Below are 19,895 nucleotides of genomic sequence, written 5' to 3'. Positions count from 1 at the left end.
ACGACGACGATAACGACGACGATCATGATGATGTAAGAACTGGTTTTTTTAGCCCAATGACAGTGCGCTAGGAATTTGACATAAGATAATGGGCGACAAGAATTGAAGACACCCTGTACTTGCCTAACATTTCGTCCTTAAAATCCGAAACAAATCCATGCTTGATGTACACTGTTCTACTTACTCGCTTAAATTGTATGGTGTACACACACATACATAATGTACTTAATACTTATACTGTCGTACAATGTAGAATATGAAATAAAAGTAATAATTCTTATAGTGACGGTATCATCTCACTGTCCATACAGTCACGTCAAAAGAATGATTGGTGGTTAACTGCCCTCCGTGCTCTGATGTTGTCACACAAAACAGCTCAAGCTAATTCCTATTACATTACAATGATCCGCAAATTGTTCACGTCTCAATATTTTCTATTTCGAGATGTCGCAGCGTTCCTTGGGTAGCTTTAGCCATTCTCTCCAGCCAACGGCGTCGTTGTTGGGGTAGCTACGTAAGCGTCGACAGCTACTGAGCTTAATGTGCCACGTTTTATTCTGCACATGCAACATGATATTGCTTCAGACTGATTCCAAAACAAGCAGGTGATGGTGATTCGCTAATCAACACAGCATGCATGGCGCGAGGGAGCCAGGACCTTGTAAAGAAAAACTCCAAGCTCGATAGTTTTCTTCAACGTTCTCTTACTGCAGAAACGTACGATCGTATTCGTGGCTATGAGTCCTGCATATGTGTATCTGACAAAGAAAACAAAGCGTTCAAATTTGTGATACTCAGCGATGAGTGGATCTACCTCACAGAAAATCCACCAAAGTCTATTCAAGGTGTTGTTCATTTCCGTGACGTTGTTTCAGTGGAGCTGGTGAGTGCACTGCCTGTTACTATTTATTTCTTTACTTGTTTTATAACATATTTATTCATGACTCCTTAACAAATAATCTAGAAAGTATCAAATATGCGTAGATTATATCATAGTTTAAGAATAGTTTGTTAGTAGAGGCCATTGAATTAACAGGTTTCAGACAGAGCAGTCTGTTATTTTAAAAATGCAACTTGCATGATTTCTCATCATATACTATTTTGATTTAAAATTTTTTAAAAAATTATTCATGGTGCAATACTATAGTCGTACCCCCGTTTCTGGCTGTTCAATGTGTTTTCATGCGTTCATGTATGGTGACTGATACTATAGTCAAAAGTGTAAGCATGGAAAAGAATACCTGTTAATTTATGAAGATTGTTAATGATGGTTACTTCATTTTCTGAGAACTCACTATGTTATTCCTTTTAGCATAAAATGTTTCATGAAAAGATTATCTACTTATAGATACTTATTCAATAATCGTATTATGGTTCAACAAGCAAGAGACTGTTTACTAAATAATAATATTAATACAACTAACTTTCCCCAGCTCCAGCTGGACTCAAAGAGTTTACTGATGTATACACAACATATGCAAGGGAATACAAGCATACACCCTTTAGGATAGGCATAATGCACCTTTATGCCTAAACCCATGTGCACACAATAACATAAATACAAATAACACAGTACAAACACACATATATTCTAATTATTCCACTTTAGATCAATTTCTTTCTTTTCAAAATCTCTGGTTTTCTTAATTTCTGGAATTATGTGAATGTTATGAAGTGAGAAGTGCTAGTAATCTTGCCCCCAACTCTCCCTAAAACTGTAAAGACAGAACAAAATAACCAGAATAACATTTATACTTTACACCTGACAACATTGCCCCCTAGCAGTTGTTGTTTTTGTTGTTAATTTATGTTATTGTTTTTGTAAAGCATTTTGATCCTAACTTGATAGTGGAGAAAGGCACAATAAAGTAGTTACTCTCTTCATCTTTATTTAAAAGTAGTTCTGGTGATAAAGATAATGGACATATGAGAGCAGAGGATGAGAGAGTAGTAGAAGTCTGAGGGAGAATTGGAAAGATAGCAGGAGGATAGATTAGCCTTTGATAAGGCGCTGGTACAGAATTATTGAATAGTCTGCTCTCAGGAGTATAACACCTTGCCAACAATAGGTCATTGTGAAAGGCTGGGCAGGCTGAGACGTAGCAAGTTCCAGTTAAAGAATGTTATCAATTAAAATCAATTAAAAAATGCAATTTTTTTAAACCTATCTTCTTAGTTTTAAATAGCTGTCAGTAAAAGTGAAAAAAAAAGGTTATTTGAGATAATTTATAATTATTTCAAATTATTTTTTAAATAGCTCTCACTAAAAGTAAAAAAAAGATTATCTGAGATAATTTACAACCATTTAAAATTAGAACAGTCTGTACGCGCGCATGTGTGTGTGTGTGTATCCTGAAATATAATACCTAATGTCATTTACAAAGTAACAATTAAGGAGTGAATTTTTGTTTGTTAATAAGTAACTGTAATCATATATGTCAGTAAAGGTAAAACTAGTAATTATAGCTAAGCAACATCCACAGACCGGATTTTGTCAAATAAAGGCCTACTTGTGAATGAGACAGAGAGGTCTTTCATTTGTTGGCATTTTGAGGAAACAACAGCAGGGCTTGTACCCACAGAGAGGCATGCTTTGTTTGCCTTTATTTGTCGCTTGTTAATCGGTAAAATTTAAAAAATTGCAAATTTTTCCGTGTGTGTAGCCGTCAGCAGTGATGATCATGATTTCGGAAAAAATATTTGTTAAATAAGTTTTGTTGGAAAGATTCAAAAAAAAAAAAGCCTATCGAGGCGCGTATGCCCACTCAGGAAACTGACAGCCATTTCCATCGTAACTTAAACTCGGTTCCGCCATCGTCAGTACGGACGTGAAATTTGTCGTTTTATGACTCCGCGGCACAAACATTAAATCTGTCAAGTGGAAACACAATGACAGTACGATCGAAGACTGCAGTTCGTGTTCTCCTGCAAGCGTGAGGCAGGTAACAATGCAGCTCACCTGTGCGCTCCCGCAAGATATTTTGATATTTTTCGTCAAGTAGGTTGATTAAGCTCCCACATTTTGAAGTACTCCAGACTGCAGCCGAAAGAAAGACTAGGAAAAGAAAGTAAAGGCTAAGCTGGGTGGACAGGACCAGTTGGGAAGGAACCCGCAGGCATCAAAGTACAGAATTCGCAGAGAAAATGATTGAGAATGGGAGACTGATCGATTGATAGACCCACTTCAGTGAAAACGGACAGCCATAGACCAGGACAGTCAGGAACGCTTGAGACTTAACCAAAGGTCTTAAATCAGTAATAAAATGTGTTTACGATCTTTGGTTCTACTTTCCAACAATAATAATAATATTGGCAATGGTTATGAAAGTAATCTTTTTCAGATAAATCAAGCAGACTATTTTTGTCTACAGGAACCTTCTAATGTTTTCTTTTTGTATTTTTTTCGTCAGAGCATCTTTATTTTAACGTTTATTTTACCCTGTTAGAAGATGGTACAAGTGGCCCAAATTTTAAAAAAATACTAGTACTAGGCTGAGCAAATTTTGAGAGGTCATTCAGAGGGTATTTAATGCGTGAGAGGGAAAGTAAAAATCAAGGTACAGATCGTCTCAGCCTTTTTCGGTTGCTAGGGAGTAAGGTGTTAGAGAAGCTTTTTGTGAGGGCAGTCCGATCTCTCCTCCCACGCTGATGTGTGTGTGAAAAAGAGACGCGGGAATCGGCAGCACGACACTGTTCATCTCCCTTGTGATTAATGTGCGGTCAGCAATACATTTGATCTGGTCCGCGAGTCACAGCCTGCCGGGAGAAATGACATGACCCGAGCAACGCCGTGTACCCTTGCTTGTATTTTTTGTGTAACTGAGCCCAACACAGCTACGACTGTTCATCATTACTCTGTGTTGTCCAGATGATGATAATGCGACATTATAATAATAGTGTTCCACAACCTTCGATTTTTGTCATATTTTGTTATTTCAGAGGTTCACTGTTATTGTATCCTATCTTCTTATAGCTCTTCCCCACAGCATGTTAAACATCATTATTTCAAAGCTCCCCTCCATTGTGGCAGTTCTTCTTTTAGATTCGCTTTTCTCAACCTTTTGCTTGTGACTAAAAAAAGTACGTCTGCGCCCTTAGTGTAGCTTCTTTTTACAATGCAAGCTAATCTCACTAATACCGATATGAGATATGAGAACCTTTAAAAAAAAAATGACCGCCTTCGCACCCCTCGTCAGCACGTCACGCCCCTGCCCCCCTGGGTGGGGGCGATAGCAATTGGAGTGTCAGTTCTTCTCGAGTGGACCTTTCGGGCAAAACAAACAGTCCGTAATCTGTCGTTACGTCTGTTCGCTGTCCTTGAGGTTACTCTGGGAGCTACAGTGCCCTGCGGTTGTTTATCCCGCTCTTCAGGCCACTTGCTGTTCTTGGGACCAACATATCAGCCCATGACAACGCCCCTAGCAACCAGCCACAACATGCGTTTACAACCTGCGTCGCATACTCGTCTCATCCTCTCGCGTCCTCACGCACGGATGCACACGCGCGCGCACGGTTACTGACGGCGTCTGGCAGGAACAGCTGTCATGCAACTCTTCCACTTCAAACACACAGAAAATAAACTCGTTGACAGTTCTGTGTGTGGCTGACAAATATGTTGATTGCCTGTTAGTGTAGTCTTTCCAAGAATAAATCTTTTGTAAGCTTTTGTCGTGCGAATATTCCTATATGGTTCGGGGATACAGCGTTATATAAATATTAACTGTTATTGTCAACTACCTGTGTAATGTGTGTGTGTGTTTCAGAAAACCATCATAAGTCTGACAGTATTCTAAATGAACATTTAGAGATATGAACAAGCGGCAAAAGGCAAGGTCTAGCGTTTATGATGACAAAAGTGCATGTTGCGGCGATCGTGCTAAAGAACAGTTTATCGAAATAAGAGACTAGGAAAGTTTCTTGTGTTAACATGTTAGTTGTACAAGGATTTAATTTGAACTGGCGTCTGTAATTAATCAGGGGAAATCGATATAAAAAGCGGAATGGACTTGGCAAGAAAGTAAGACTGTTGTCTGAGAGATAATGTACAGACAGGTGCCGGGCTACTGGCTGGTTATTGAATCTTATGAAAAACTTCAGGCGGTAAATAAGCTTAAGTGATAGATTCTGGCTTTGATGGTAAATTCATGTCCGAGAAAAATTCTGAGCTGTAAAAACGTTCCCTTTAATGCAAGCCTTATTTCTCAAAGGGAAACTAGGCTTGCTGTTTTCAATGCTGAGCACCGGTTGACACCGGAGACGGAATTTTCCCCTTATCCGACTATAGACGAATTTTAGTTGCCCTTCATCAGCTTGGGTGGTTCTTACGAAAGAACCATAGATATCAATTTCGTCGTCATTTTTATCGTCTGTAGTCTGTGCATTTCCTATGTGTTCCTGAGTTGGTTGTTGTTTTCTAGTGTGACTGGCTGTGTCGCCTTTCATTATTATCGCAACATAAGAATTCCAGATAGCGTCAAAAGCCAGCACTATCGAACACTGTTAAATAAGAAAAACTACAAATACGCACAAACATTTAATTTAAAAAGTAGCAGACATCTCTCTTAAGTCGTTAACGAATAAGCGGTAAGATTACTAATTGTTTCATGCACTACAAAAGCTGATGCACAGCTCGCAGCGCACGACATGTAAACACGCAGCGCGTCCACCAACTGTAGGACATGGTCAGAATTGTAATCGTACTTTGTGATCTTGTGGGTAATCATCTCGGGCAGGTTAGTTCTTGCCCATGCACATCCGCTGCTGGTCTGTATGCAACTTGAGATCGGTGGGTGTTCCGCTTGGGGCTACGGCATTATTGCGAGCAGTCAGCACGTGAAAACATTTCAGCCGCAGCGGACAGCCAAGTGTCGTCTGGACACGTTCAGGCGCCGTAACTCTAAGCGGTGGAGGCGAGAAAGAAGAAAAAAGAGTCAGGGACACAGAGTAAGCAAGAAGAGCAGACGGAGAGACTTGCGCAACCCTAGCGGCACAACAAAATCTCTGATTAAAAATTACAGGTGGGGGAGAGGGGAGGAGAGCATACCCTGCTCACCTGCGTGAATGGGGCGACAAGTCGGACGGCAAAACTCGGGTATAGACTTTGGTTTGTACTGGTGTGTACCTTGATTTCTTGTAGCAGTTTTGAAAACAAGTAGCAAAAGATTTTGAGGTCGGAGACAGTGGTGGGAAGGGTGGGGCTAGAATTGAATGGAAGAGAAAGTATGCGGCATGCCTACAGTTCAGCTTTTAACAAGTGTCTCACTGTAAAACAGGTGATGCTGAGCTGATCTCATCTGGGAGCGACTTTAATTCTTGCATGCTTGCGTGAGTTCGTTTGTGTGTGTGTCAGAGAGAGAGAGAGAAGAGAAAGAGAGATAGTTTCAAAGAAAAAAACCCGTAGTAAAGTGAGTGTACGATGCTATTACATACCCACAAAAGAGATACCCTCCAACTTCAAAACGAGCTTCAAATCTTTTGGCAGATTGCAAAATCAGTTCTCCCAACACACACACGTATGTGTACCCGTAACTTCCTCGCTTGTCGCTTGATGGTTGCTCTCGCTAATGTGCAGATCAACGACTTCCCGGAGTTTCTGAGCGGCGAGGAGCAGACGAACACACAGCACATCGCCGTCAAATTCGTCACGACAGAGCCCCACCGGCGGCGCACGCTGCGAAGAGCTCGGAAGTCTCCGTCAAGTTCCATCACTGACCTGAACAACGGCACCGACCGCAGCAGCAGCTTGACTCCCCTAGGCTACGCCTCCTCTCTCGATGGCTCGGAAGACCTGGGCTACTTCACCCAAAGTATGGTCAGCCTGCCAGGCAGCCGGCCAACCAGCCGAGGGTCGACGGGGTCTCCGCACGATGGTCGTGGCGGGGTGGGCAAGAAGAAAAAGAAGGCTCTGCCTCTAGGAGACGGCCGTGACCATGATAATAACCTGCTGTCCCTGAAGGAGAACTGGACGAGGACATCCTGGAGGACATGGAGGAGGAACAGCAGACGTCTGCCGTGCGGCGCGTGCGTCAGACCCCCTTGGAGGGGCTGCTGGGTGCGAGCGCACTGAAGGTCTGCGCAACTTCAAGGACGGTGGTGGGTCTGACACGGCCAGATCGCTGCCTCCCCCGCCGAAGACCGCAGCGTTCGAGAAGGTCATGACCCTGCGTAACGATGGGCCGGAGGAGGCCGTGACCCCCAGCTCTACGAAGCCGGCACGAAAGTGGCACTGCCCTTGTCCGCCCTTCGGCTTCTGTCGAGTGAACAGAAGTGAAGTGGCGCCTTCAGGCATGAAGGCAACGCCAGGACACAAGCAGTGGAATTCTCTAGCAAGGTATTCATAATACACATGAATATATTACAATACAAATGTATTTCTGGCAATGCTGTCCCACCGGTAAAATCTAAAAAATGATTGGTATCAGTATTTTAAAAGCTAGACATCACTTCTGTCGTAGAAGATCTAGTGCGATGTATATATATTTGGTAATAGCTGGCAAAATACTGTTTACCAAAATCTGGATGATTGTCCCTACCCCATACTGCTACAAGCCTATTGTCACGACACCACTAACACAAATACACACACCAAGGCCGTACACACTGGGTCAGGTGGTTTCCGGGGTCACAGCGGGGTACCCTGCTGTACTATGTAATCTTAACTAGGGAGATTTACATGTCGTGACTCAGGCACGTCTTCTTCCTTCACTATTCCCAGGCCTGAATAAATTTCATACCTCGTTCCCGCCAAAACTCTAGTGATGAACCGGGTTCACCAAACACTTTGTGTCACAGTGAACACTTTCCCATCGAATGTTAATCCAGCCATGCATTCAACATACACTTACAGTCCATAAGTCGTAAAGGGGTTAAATTAATCTAAAAACCCGGACCCGTGGACTGATCTGTGACACCTATGAATATCACATACTGTGTACAAAAAGAAGTCCGACTCACTTGTACACAGATATGCCTAATTACATGGTCCCAGCTCTTCAGGTTTCAGGCTGTCTTTTGTTGTTTATTACCTCTGAATGCTGCTATGTTCAAATGAACTGTGATGATCATGTGCGTCTGAATTGTAATTTTGTGGGGGTGTGTCTGGTGTGGCAGGTATGAATATTTGATTGTATTGTTGATTGTTGTTGTGCTGTAGTTCTAACCCTAAAGCTGCTACCAATTGCCTTCTAGGCTATATAAAATGGTACCTTGAAGAGAAGAATGAGACAAAAACAGATGTACCTAAAAAAAGGAAGCTACTATCATTAGCAAGGAAAAAAAAATCGATGATAAACAAGAAGAATTTATCTAATGTCAAATAAGAAGAACATGTTTCTGTTCTGAAGTCACAACTAATAGCAGCAGACCCACACAGTGGTGGCAAGGTGCCAAGTCTGGCCATTATTTCTACCCATGACGATGCCGGCATAACCCTGCCCAACGCACCCAGCCGTTCTTCCTCAGTTTTAGGATCCTTGTCCGGCATTCATCCACCATCCAGGACAGGGACACCATCGCTTGAAGTTGACAAGTATGGAAGGTTAGAGGAAAGATTTCATATCTATCAATTGTCTGTAGTCAATTAAATGATCTTAAATGAAGATGTCATTTCATGGTTTCATAAATAAATGAGGAATGTTCTGTAATATGTTTTGAGAAAGCAATTTCTTTTAAGACAATGGTCACACATTTAAGATAGGTGGGCAGCAGATGGGTCGAAGTAGACATGGTGATTGCTTTGATGATTGATTTGCTGGTTGAATAGTCACTGCATTTTTGACAACCTTATTGGTTTTGTGTTTCATAGCTTGGTGTCTTGGCTAGCTGATTCTTTAGTTAGTTCAATTACTGACTGGCTGTAGGAAGGAAGCTACCTTGCTTAACAAAATTTTAGTTAATAAGATCCTATTTTCATTGTCTTTAGCCTGCCCTCAGAGCTTTATGGCTCTGTCAACGGCCTGAACATGCTTCCTGTGGATTCAAACCCAGAGCAGCGTCAGACTGTGCTGCACATCTACATGCTGAGTTCTTCCTCGCCTATGATCATGCTGCTTCGTGGTGCTTGGCATAACTACCTCATTGTAAGCATGTCTCTGTCACTTCTAAAATCCCCAAAATTTAGTAAAGCTCTCAGTAATAGCTGACTGATTTCCTTTAAATGAATTTTGAATTTTTCTCTTGTTTTCTTTTCTATTATCTCTGACTTTTTATTATTTCTTTCCATATATTTTTCTACACAAGCATGATATTGCATAATGCAGTTTCATCATTATTGTTATCATAAGTAATATAATCAGTTCAGTTAATGTATTCTTCATTTTTTTGTAAACTTATTTCATTTACCTATTCATTTGTTGTCTTTATTTTTATTATATTCCACTGTCATTCACTTGCTCACATATGAGTCCAAAGACAACAAAAGAAGTTGTACCCATGTGCTAAACCTCTCTCACTCATTCTCTCACACATACATGCAGACACACTTTTTTCGATGTACTAAGAAGCAGGCATACATGTGGACTCACAATTTTTTTCATTACTTTGAATTACATAGACTTATAATTTTATTCCTTACAGAGAGCCACATTAGAATTAGAGTCAACAAAGGAAGCAGATGGACTTAGTCATCATCCCATACTAAACTCAAAAAGGTAATAGCTTTTACCACCTTCTAGTACCTCATGTGTGTATGTGTGTGAAGGCATGCTAGCATAGGCTGGAATCTATGTTATGCATAACAAATACCGTGCTGAGGATGCTTTTGCAATAAGCTCTTAGTTTGTTGTGTATGGGTGCATTAGAAAACTTTGTGCAAACAAATTGCAAGCATAATACCCCTTCTTCTGAAAGACTTTGATTTTTAACTTGCACACAGCAGTTCAGTGAAAATTCTCCATCGAAAATAAAGCAGCAATGAAACTATTGCATATATATATATACACACACATGCATGTATATAAATGTGTACAGATTAACTGCTGAGCAGGAAAATATACAGGCAGACAGGCCCAAACACTGGCATTCTTAAGGGTGTAAATATCTATGAACATAATGGCGCTTTCCACAGATGACGTCACGATCTAGCCGCGCAAGGGCTTCTGGGAATGCAAAGCGGACATGTATTCCCCGCATGTACTACACGAGCGTTTGCAGCGAATGCGTTGCTGCGCAGTTTTTTGTTTAAAAAACAAAACGTGAACGTGTAAAAATGCGGTTTTGATTTTTTTATTTTTCTCTTTGTTTACCATGAAGCAGAACAGTACTTGTAACCTATAATATTAATTACTATACAGATTTATTTACAATACTTTTCTGTCATATGTCCCTGAATGTATTGATAGGCTGACCATCAGTTTAACACCAAAAATTCTTTTCAGTCTGTTTTTGGTAAAAATATTCCCACATTTCTATCTTTGACCAATCTATGTGGTACATTAATTAGCATTTCACTTGCTTTTAAATACATAAGCTACTCTGAAAATTTACCAAACAGCATCCAAGAAAAACCATTTGGGAGGCAACACAACTGAGGCTTAGCGGGATAGTTCTACTGAGAAGCATGAACTTTTTCAGTCTTTCATTAAAGCGTTCTACATGAATTCTTGCCTTGGTTACCCTCCTTGTATCCATCTGTTCTGCAGACAGGCTAGCTCGCTTACCTAGAAATGCAGGGATTTTTATAGAAGCTGGTCTCGACAAAAGCAAATGCTATACATGTACTTTAAACCCTTTGTCCACAAGCAAAACATCTTGTTCAATGTGTTGTAGAATGCCACATTTCTCAAATATATCAATAAAACATGCAGCACCTTTAGGGGCGACTGCAATCAGTTCTTTTATTGTGGTATGGTGCTTGTAAGAGGAATACACTTTGCCTTGCTGCCTATAATCCTGGGTGTCTGACAAAAGAATTGTGTGCGGTCTACAGAGTATCTGACATTTTTAAACTGTCTAAACACTCTTGGCAAAGATGTTTAAACTATATCTTTTGTTGGCAATATAGGGACATTCATAGACTTGAAGTGTAGGAACATAAACTGATAAAAATTTGCTCTCAAACGATTTAGATGTGTCAAACATGTAGACAATCATTTTCGGTGAAAGTCCTTTCGCAGCCTCAGAAGTCGCTAATACTGGTTCGTCGCTCTCAGATGTTGGGCCTTTTCTACCACGAAAATGCAGAGAGCAGATATATGTGTTCCTGGTTATTTTCTCCACATTTTGGAAATCAGATCGCCCACATAAAAACTGCAGGCGCTTTGCTTTCTCAGTCTTGAACTTGCCGTTGTCTTTCCCACTGGGTCATTTTGTCACTGGTCTTACCAGGCTTTGGAAATGGAATAAAAAACGTCCCCTCCGGTAACCGCTCTGGATATCTGGAGTCCGATTTACATAAACCTCAACAGCAGTGCTTGGTTCCTCCTGTTTTCAGCATTGTTTCAGAGATTAATTTAAAAAAATGTCGCTCTTTGTCAGTCGCCGTAGCGTAAACAGAAAGAACAACGCGCAGTGTTTGGCCGCAAAGCAGTCCCATGATGCTCTGCTGCGTGACGTCACAATCTATTTTTAGTAACCCGAGAAAGCGCTATTCATGACTTTGTTATCTGCATTGTGTGTCCATAGTATTGTTTGTACATTCTGAGTGAAGCTTGTTATTACTCATTTCAGCTCTTACAGGTGAGGCCAACTGCATCCCTCAGTATTTTCATGTTGTCTTTCTTTTGTGTTATTTGATTTTCTGGGGAAGGGTTGCCACCCACACTTTCTGCTTTGAGTTGTCTTAACAATGGTTAACTGTTTGGGGGGATTTCAACTTCAGCTATTGACACAAACTGCTTTGTGCCCACACACTAAGCATCACAGTTTTATCTCAGACTAGCTGTAGCAGTGGGCAGAAGAAAGTTGGATCATCTTGGATGTATTATACACAGAGTTTGAGCCTTTACATCAAGTAGTGAGCTGCACAGTAGTATTATTTAAGATTAGGCATCAGCTGTGTTAGCGAAGATACAAGCTGTGGTTGTTGTCTACTTTTTCACTTCTGCACATGTCTGTAGTTCACCTTCTGTTCTGCATTAACATTTATAATGGTAGAGATTCTGTTTCATTCACTTTTGTCAGGTTCAGACATGTTGAACATTTTTGAGTGTGCTAATGTTTAGGTGATTATAATTGTAAACATAAGAATAAGTTCAGTATTACTTAAGATAGGCAAAAGCTCTTTTCCTATAAATTAACCAAAAGACTATAATGTAAAATAATATACAGCTTGATTCATCAGGTATTCTGAATTAGTTTAGAATGTGAGTTAGTTTAGCATGTGAGCAAGATTGTGAAATAAGATTTGAAAATAAAAAACAGCCCACCAACCTGCCCCTGAAGTTGCAGCAAATAGAAAAGAACCAGCAGCATTTGTGTGTTGAGCTGGTGCCACAAACTTGAAGGTTCAAAAATCATGAGAAGCCATGGTGTAGAACAGGACAAGAAGAGGGCTTTTGAATTCCTTTTGTTATGCTGTAAGAAGTGAATGCTTTTATTAAATTAACAAGGGATTGCATTTCTCTTGAACTTATTTTGAGTGAAATTAACAGCATTGTTTGTAAGTGTGATGCAAACAAGATAATGAAAATCAAGTTCAGCTGTGCAGGAATGTTACTTGATACCACAGCATCTTTAAATGTAGAATGCAGAACAAAATATGTCTTAGATAAACATTTTTGACAAAAGATAAAATAAGGCAATACTTCTGGCATTCCCAAAGGACACGAGAAGTTTTGGTGTTTGTTTAGGTGCTGTAGACTTTTGACTTGCATTATATTAATGCTTTCAATGTTTTCTTTTATTAGCAAACATAACCCTACTCTTCATAATTATTTATCAAATATTAAGTTGATGTCGAACTTTCAGAAGTTTCCATGTTGATATGTTTAAAAAGCTTAAAGTCTGGGATAAAATAATTGAACAAGAGAGATAACCAATGATCATGTGCGCCTGCCAACTTGGAAGATTTTGAAGTGTCATGACAAATTGCAATCATCATGCATTCATAATTTATTTGTTTTTACTTTTGTAACAGATTAAGAGATTTTAACAATTAAAAGTAAGTGGTCAGCTGTTTTGAAGAAGGAGAAGAGCAGATATAAATGTCGAGCCATTTTGTTGCAGAAAAAGTTGAAGCTCTAGCGTTGAAGAAAGGATAATGGTATAGGTTATTTATAAAATCAGTCTCATCATTTTATTTATAATATGCATTAATTACAAACAAATAATAGAACAAGGTAATAGCTAGGCTTCTTAAAGCAGTTATGAATAGTCTGGTAGATAAAGATTGTGTTTATATATTACATCTGCTTATGTATGTAATATTGCTGTGGCTTTATACTGACATGCAGAGAGAAGAATGAAATGATATTCAGCACAGTGAAGCGGCAACTTTCAGAGCCTGGAAACTCTATGGAAAGTTATTTCCAGCTTTTCACAGATCTGAAGCAGGCCACAGAAACAAATTTCCTTTTGAAAAGACTCTTTTGGCGGGTATGATTAGAAAAAATGATATTTTGTGATATTGTGTCCTTGTATTGATCTGTTTTCCGAGTATACTTGCAGTAGATATGTTTACATCGGCAGATTTTGCACATTTTCACATCACTGTTTGCCCTTTCTAGGAATTGGTATGTCGCTATACAGATTGTGTGTTTTTATAGTAAGCGCATGTGTATAGTCATTAATCCTGGATGCTTATTTTGCTGCAGATTTTGTTACTGAGAGATGCTTTGGAATATCGGTTTTGTTTTTCAGAGTGAAGAAATCTTTGCTTTGATGGTGCAGCAGTTACAGCAATACATGCCAAATTCTAAAGCAAATCTTCAAACAGAAGATGGCCGTGGTCAGCGGATAGATGAACTTGAGTAAAAAATCTTTTTCTCTCACTTAACTGTCCCCTTGTAGATTTAGAAGACCTTGTTGAAATATTGATAACACTAATTGAATTGATAAAGAACTTGTAGGGGGATTGACTTGGTGGGTGGATGATCAAGTATATAAGTGATGCATAGATAAGTGGATGAGTAAATATAATTGGGTAAGTGGAGGGAAGTTATATACTATCCTTGTAGACAGCTACACTTTTTGTGTTAAAGCTGGACCCCATAGATCTGACTAATTAAATTGTCTCCAGTACGTATAGACTTGTTTCATTTTATCTTTTTGCTTTCTTTCCACAGCTTCTCCATACTGATCATCAGTACACTAAGCCTGATGTTCAGAGAGTCAGAAATTGTGCCTGTTCGATTGCAAACCCTGAAGGGTGAAAGGTAATAACTGAAACATCTTTGAAAATATCTAGTCTAATATTTTGTGTAGAATATCACATTAAAAAGTCTTGTAGCAAATCATTGAAATATAAACTTTTGTCTTCTTCTTCGCTGGCAATGATTGACATTGGTGATCTATGTCAAGCCATCAACTATGAATATATCAGCAAACCAGCAAGCCCTAGAAACAGAACAAGCATATACCTGTTGCACAAGTGAACCGCCCACTTGGCTTGTTAGGTGTGTTCCAGGGTGAAGCATCATGCGGATTGCACTCACAGACTAAAATCTCTGGTTTTTGTTTACGGTCATTGTCTGGAACCATTCATTCTTCATTTATAAGAATTTGAACCTAGAGTGTCCTACCTTTTTCAGGCAGTGCAGTGAGAGTATATTTGGACAGTCCGAAGTCTTCTTAGAATGTGTTCTCTAAAAAAAATATGTGATAATAACTTCTGTAGGCATATTGTTGAAGATAAAGGAATACTTACATTGTTTTAGTTCTTTTCAACTTCACCATTAAATATGTTCCCATGGACTGGCAGAATAAATGAAGAAACAGGTAATTGCACAGGTGCAGGCATGTTATTGACCTACTAGTGACCTTGACATCACCACCCATGGAGCATGAGAAGAAGTTCCAGCTGATAAAACACTGGTCGGCTCCTCCCAAAACTACTCACCTGGGCCTCAGAGAAGGATCAACTAAAGATAACGAGGTATGATTGTTTAGCTGGGCCAAAAGTACTGAAAATGATGTATGCATAAAAAATAACTGATTAAGAATTTTTTTTTCAGTGAAATTCTGCTCTGTGAAAGAATTAGTATAGTTTGTGATCTTGCTGTAACAAGCTTATGACATTGAAGTACTGTCATCAATAATTCTATTATGTTGTTGTCACCATTGATGCTGTGATGTTTGCTGTCCTTTTCTTTCAGGAACAGTTGTGTGGCCATGATTGATAGCACCATCAAGGTTTAAGCTGAACATCTTTGTATTCACATTTGTAATCTCTTATGATAGTAGACTGTGTACAAAGTCCTAATTTTATTGTCCTTTTTTTAAATTTGCAGTTGTCCCAGCTTTATGCCGAATATATCCGTGTTTCCATCACAGCTGTTTTTGAACTTTTTCTGGTGGCTAAACAGGTACATTGTCTTCCAGATAAGTAAAGGATTATATTGTCCATATCATTTCAGGGAAATAAGTATAAGAGATTACAAAATATGTTGCATTAATATTCTCCTTTAGCTTAGTAATATTTCTATGTCAAATTTATCATTCTTTACGTTGTAGACTACACATGAAAGTTGCCTAGCAACTGTTGGATTTGCATGGGAATTTAAAAATCACCAAATGTGGCAAGTGTCTATTTAAATAAAAAAAGTTTGTTTCTACTGACCAGCATGAAAGATAACAAATCACTTCAAAACCACCTGTTTCTCCCATTGCTCTTGTTGCTGTACACTTTGTGTTCAGTATGCTTTTTCTTCTTGCAGATAATATATTTATGATATTTATCTGCAGAGCCAGACAGAAGTGGGCCATGGTTTCTTACTGTCTCAAGGCTGGATGGTCCGAGTCATAGATGAAGCTAAAAACATGGTTAGTTGATAAACGTCTTAGTTTTTTCATTTTTGGTGATGAGAAAATCTTGGTGGAGGTCAATGTTCAGAGATGAAATAGCATTATACATAGCAGCAGCCAACAGCCTCAAATTTATACACTTTTACTTGCTGCATGAAGCTGTGAGTTAATCCCAAGCATTACTACTGCTTGGAATTTTTATGTAAATACAGTTAAAGCTTAACCCTTGCTGTCCTGCCCCTCTGTCTGGAGTTCTCTGACCATAGCTTTTGAACTGTGTCTAGTTTTGACACTTTCAAATCTGGCCTCAAACTCAACTTTTTCAGAAATACTTTTTATTATCCATGAATTCTTATACTCACTCCTCTATTCCCAATGCATTTTGTTCATGTTTGCCAGTGTGTTGTCCATATACTGATGTTTGCATAAATTTCTTTGTTGTCTGTTAAACTGTCCGTTCATTTATAATTTTCACACAGCACTTCTAAAACATGCTGAATATGCTGAATAAATTCTATTATCATTAAATCAGATTACCCTGAATAAAATTGAAGCTAGCCATATTTACATAAAATTCCGTTCAAGTAACACTGTTAATGCCAGTGAGATTAATAACCATGGGCAGCTGTTCTGCAAATTACTGGGATTAGCACATCTGATAATGAGTGGGTATCAAGTTAGTGCCATTATTGCATCATGTGGTTCTGTGCTCAAGGAGCTGAGTAATGAGTTGGTTAATTGCTTAACAAATAATATGTTTTGGGTTTGTGACACCATACTTCCAGACTTATCTTAATTTAGCTGGGGCCTAGTACAAATGTGAGATTTTTCCAAATCCAGCACCGATGATGACAAAAAAAACAAAAACAAAAAAAACAAAAAAACAATGATGATGGATGAAAGATTCATGCAGTGTAGGAACACATCTTATAATTAAGGATCTCTTCTCACTGCATGAAGAAGTTTGTAAAATTGTTCACATTATATTTGCTCATTTCCTGCAAAGTTGTGTGTGGTTTTTTTACACTAGGAGCAGTTTGTTGAGCGAGTTATGGGGCAGGTACTCGCAATAATCAACCTTGCACGCCATGGGAGTGTGTCCGGTGAGCAGGCTGTTCAACTGTACCAGCAGTTCACCATTCTGATGAGCATCCTTGAGTACAGTCCTCAAATCCTGACTTTCCTTCACAGTCACTATCATGAGGAGTTTAAGTATGCTTGCCAGTTCAAATAAAAACTCTTTTACTGATACACAGTGGTAAAAGAGCTAATGCAAAATGTTCTTTTAAAGCATCATCTGAGAAAAGACTAAATTGTGCTGTTGTTGTTGTTGTATCAACCAAACACTATCTGCATTGCAAAAATAAAAAGTAAGAAAAAAATTGTTGTATAAAAATCTCTCCTGAGTGTTACGTGTACAATACGGCACAGAAAATAGGTCTAGTATGGTCATTTTATTTTTCAATTGTAGAGTTGAGCTCCCAACAAGATACTATTTCTCTAAATCTGAGTGAATAGCATCATTATTTATTCTCAAAATGCTTGACTGTAAATATGACTGTTTTTGAGAAAGATCACAAATACAGGACCTCAGAAATGTGCATGGATAATGTTTACTTTACAAGAACATAATAAATGGGAAAGCTGGGACCACATGTTAATTATCCTTGGGCATTTGTGAAAGGTTTGACCTTGATCTTTAAATGATTTTAGGTGTGTATCGAGAGAATGTTATTCAAATTTTAGGAATGTATCAAGCATGAAACAGTCATTTGAAAAAAAAAACTGCGATCTGCAAGACATTAATCTGAATTTTATACTTAACACATTATTCCATGTTAGACCTTATTGTTACCCTCATGTCTTGGCAACTGTAACTAAATAAAAGAATTATATGCTTATAATATGCTTCTCTGTTGCAGGTATTTCATCAAGGGCCCTGTATTAGCAAGAAAAATCCCAACTAGCTATCCTATAGCTGCAGCTACTGTCCATGTGGTTGGGCAGGTATCTTCCAAAGTTTTGTCTGATGCAAGCAGCAGGGCATCTAAAACTCAGTGGTGATGGCATGGTTGCAAGACTTTCTGCATCAACAGATTTCCTGTGGACTTGATTCTCTCTAGGAGAAAAGATTCTAGTGCTGGTAATATGTGTTTAAGGAGTTAGGATAAAGCCGATCTCTTGGGGAATGCACCGACAACTTCATGTCTTCTTGTTTACCTCTTTCGATTCTTATTTCTGACAGAATTTCACTTAAAAACTCAGCAGATGTTATTTTGCTTTTATGTAAGTTGCACAGACTATGTTGAGTGCCTTTCTTAATATCATTTTGTTTTCAAAATGCATACTCATGGGTACATAAGCAATGTTAGCTGTTGATGAATTTAGCAGTATAGCCCAAAGACTAAATATTTTAACGACTTCATTAGAAATATTTATTCTGAATTTCTTCATGTCATTTGCTTTTCCTTGTCATATCATCATGAAGTTTTTCAGGCTGTTGCTTGACAAAGAGATGCCAATGTCAAAACTATTGTAGTCTGATTTCAAGATCTCTTTTAATATGCATGCTTTTGATGATTGTTATAAATGTGAATGTTTGCTAACACAGTTCAAGGTTTTAACTTGGAACTTACATATATATTTAGCTAGCTTGCTCAGTTTTTAAGAGCATGGCAATGGAATTTACATATTTTGAACAATTTATGAGTGGCGGTATTTTTTAACAAAAATTACATGGTTCTTTTTACAAAACAAGGATGTTTTTTCTGAATGCCTTAAAATGTCCTCACTGTACAGCTTCATACAATTATCATAAAGTTATATTATCATCCTCAGTACAACTATCACCATGGGACTACACAAAAAGTAATGCCACATCATTTTCTGTTATTAGCAACCTTGTTGACATAGACATCTAGCTGCAAACCATCACAAGATATCTAAAATTAAAATATGCAACATATATAACATTAATGTAAAGAAGTGTGTTATACTCAAACACCAGCATCAACATTGTTAAGTCTGTATGTACCTTTTTCATTGTAGTCTCATGCTTTATTGCATTGATATGTATATATGTAATGTGCTCATACAAAATTTAACATGTGTAGTGTGTAACATGGTTTTTAGACCTCTTGTAGTTTTTCAAATATGTCATGTAATATATGTTACATGAACTTCGTCATACTATGTTTGGCTATTTTTTGACACTTAATATATTTGTTGTTTTCTTTGCAAAATATGTATGGAATGTTTACATGATCGACCTCTTCCACTTCTTTTATAAACATGTATATAAATATTTGCTTCATATATGATCCATTTCTCTTTACTGATCCCACCAGTTGAAGTTTCATGAGCCTCATACAGATTGTGGCAACTCTCATAATTTAGCTATAAACAGTTTGAATTTATGTGGAATTCTGTTGTATACCTGTATGTTGTCCATCATAGCAGCCATTAGGAAACAAGGGGAAAACTATACTGACTTCATTAGAAAGATGCATATTAAAATATAAAAAAATAAAGCGCTATAAACTTGAGCAATTCTTCTGTTTGCTTCGTCAACGTCCTCCTTCCACCCTGGAGGACTGTCTTGGGCAATGTGCCATGTTGAGTGACATGCTTTGTCCTTTGTTCTTAATTATTATTTTTCTACTTATACATTGTTGGATTTCTTGGTACAAAAGAAAAGGTGCATTTAAAGTTCCATCCAATTCCTCAGTGGAATCGAAACTTGAGCAGCTAGTACAGCTTTGTATCGTACTTCAATTGGAATACACAGCATTATAGAAATGGTGTGGAACTTTGGTACCATATGCACTGTGGTTCGTTTTACAACGTGCACTTGATAGATGTAAATGATTTTTACAAGAGCCAGAAAGGAATTCCGATAGGATTCCCCCAGATTTTGTAACGAAGAAACTGTACAACGTCTACATCGAACATCTACAGCCTTTCAACATCGCATATTTCGTCAGAACCAAAAGGCACTC

At 38.5% G+C, this 19,895-nt stretch overlaps 1 protein-coding gene across 1 annotated transcript; it reads left to right on the top strand.

Moving 5' to 3' along the window:
* Positions 1-474: 474 nt before the first annotated feature.
* LOC112572247 (uncharacterized protein C12orf56-like) lies at positions 475-19,059 on the top strand. Its single transcript, XM_025251825.1, has 14 exons — positions 475-883; positions 6,572-7,063; positions 8,343-8,536; positions 8,921-9,077; positions 9,574-9,647; positions 11,665-11,673; positions 13,389-13,530; positions 13,795-13,904; positions 14,220-14,309; positions 14,884-15,028; positions 15,384-15,458; positions 15,838-15,915; positions 16,928-17,109; positions 17,820-19,059. Exons 1-14 carry the CDS (start codon positions 638-640, stop codon positions 17,959-17,961), a joined length of 2,136 nt encoding a protein of 711 aa, XP_025107610.1. The 5' UTR covers positions 475-637; the 3' UTR covers positions 17,962-19,059.
* Positions 19,060-19,895: the final 836 nt, after the last annotated feature.

The sequence above is a fragment of the Pomacea canaliculata genome, linkage group LG9 (genome assembly GCF_003073045.1).
Source record: "Pomacea canaliculata isolate SZHN2017 linkage group LG9, ASM307304v1, whole genome shotgun sequence".
Lineage (NCBI taxonomy): Eukaryota > Metazoa > Mollusca > Gastropoda > Architaenioglossa > Ampullariidae > Pomacea > Pomacea canaliculata.
This window is presented reverse-complemented; position numbering and strand designations above follow the sequence as displayed.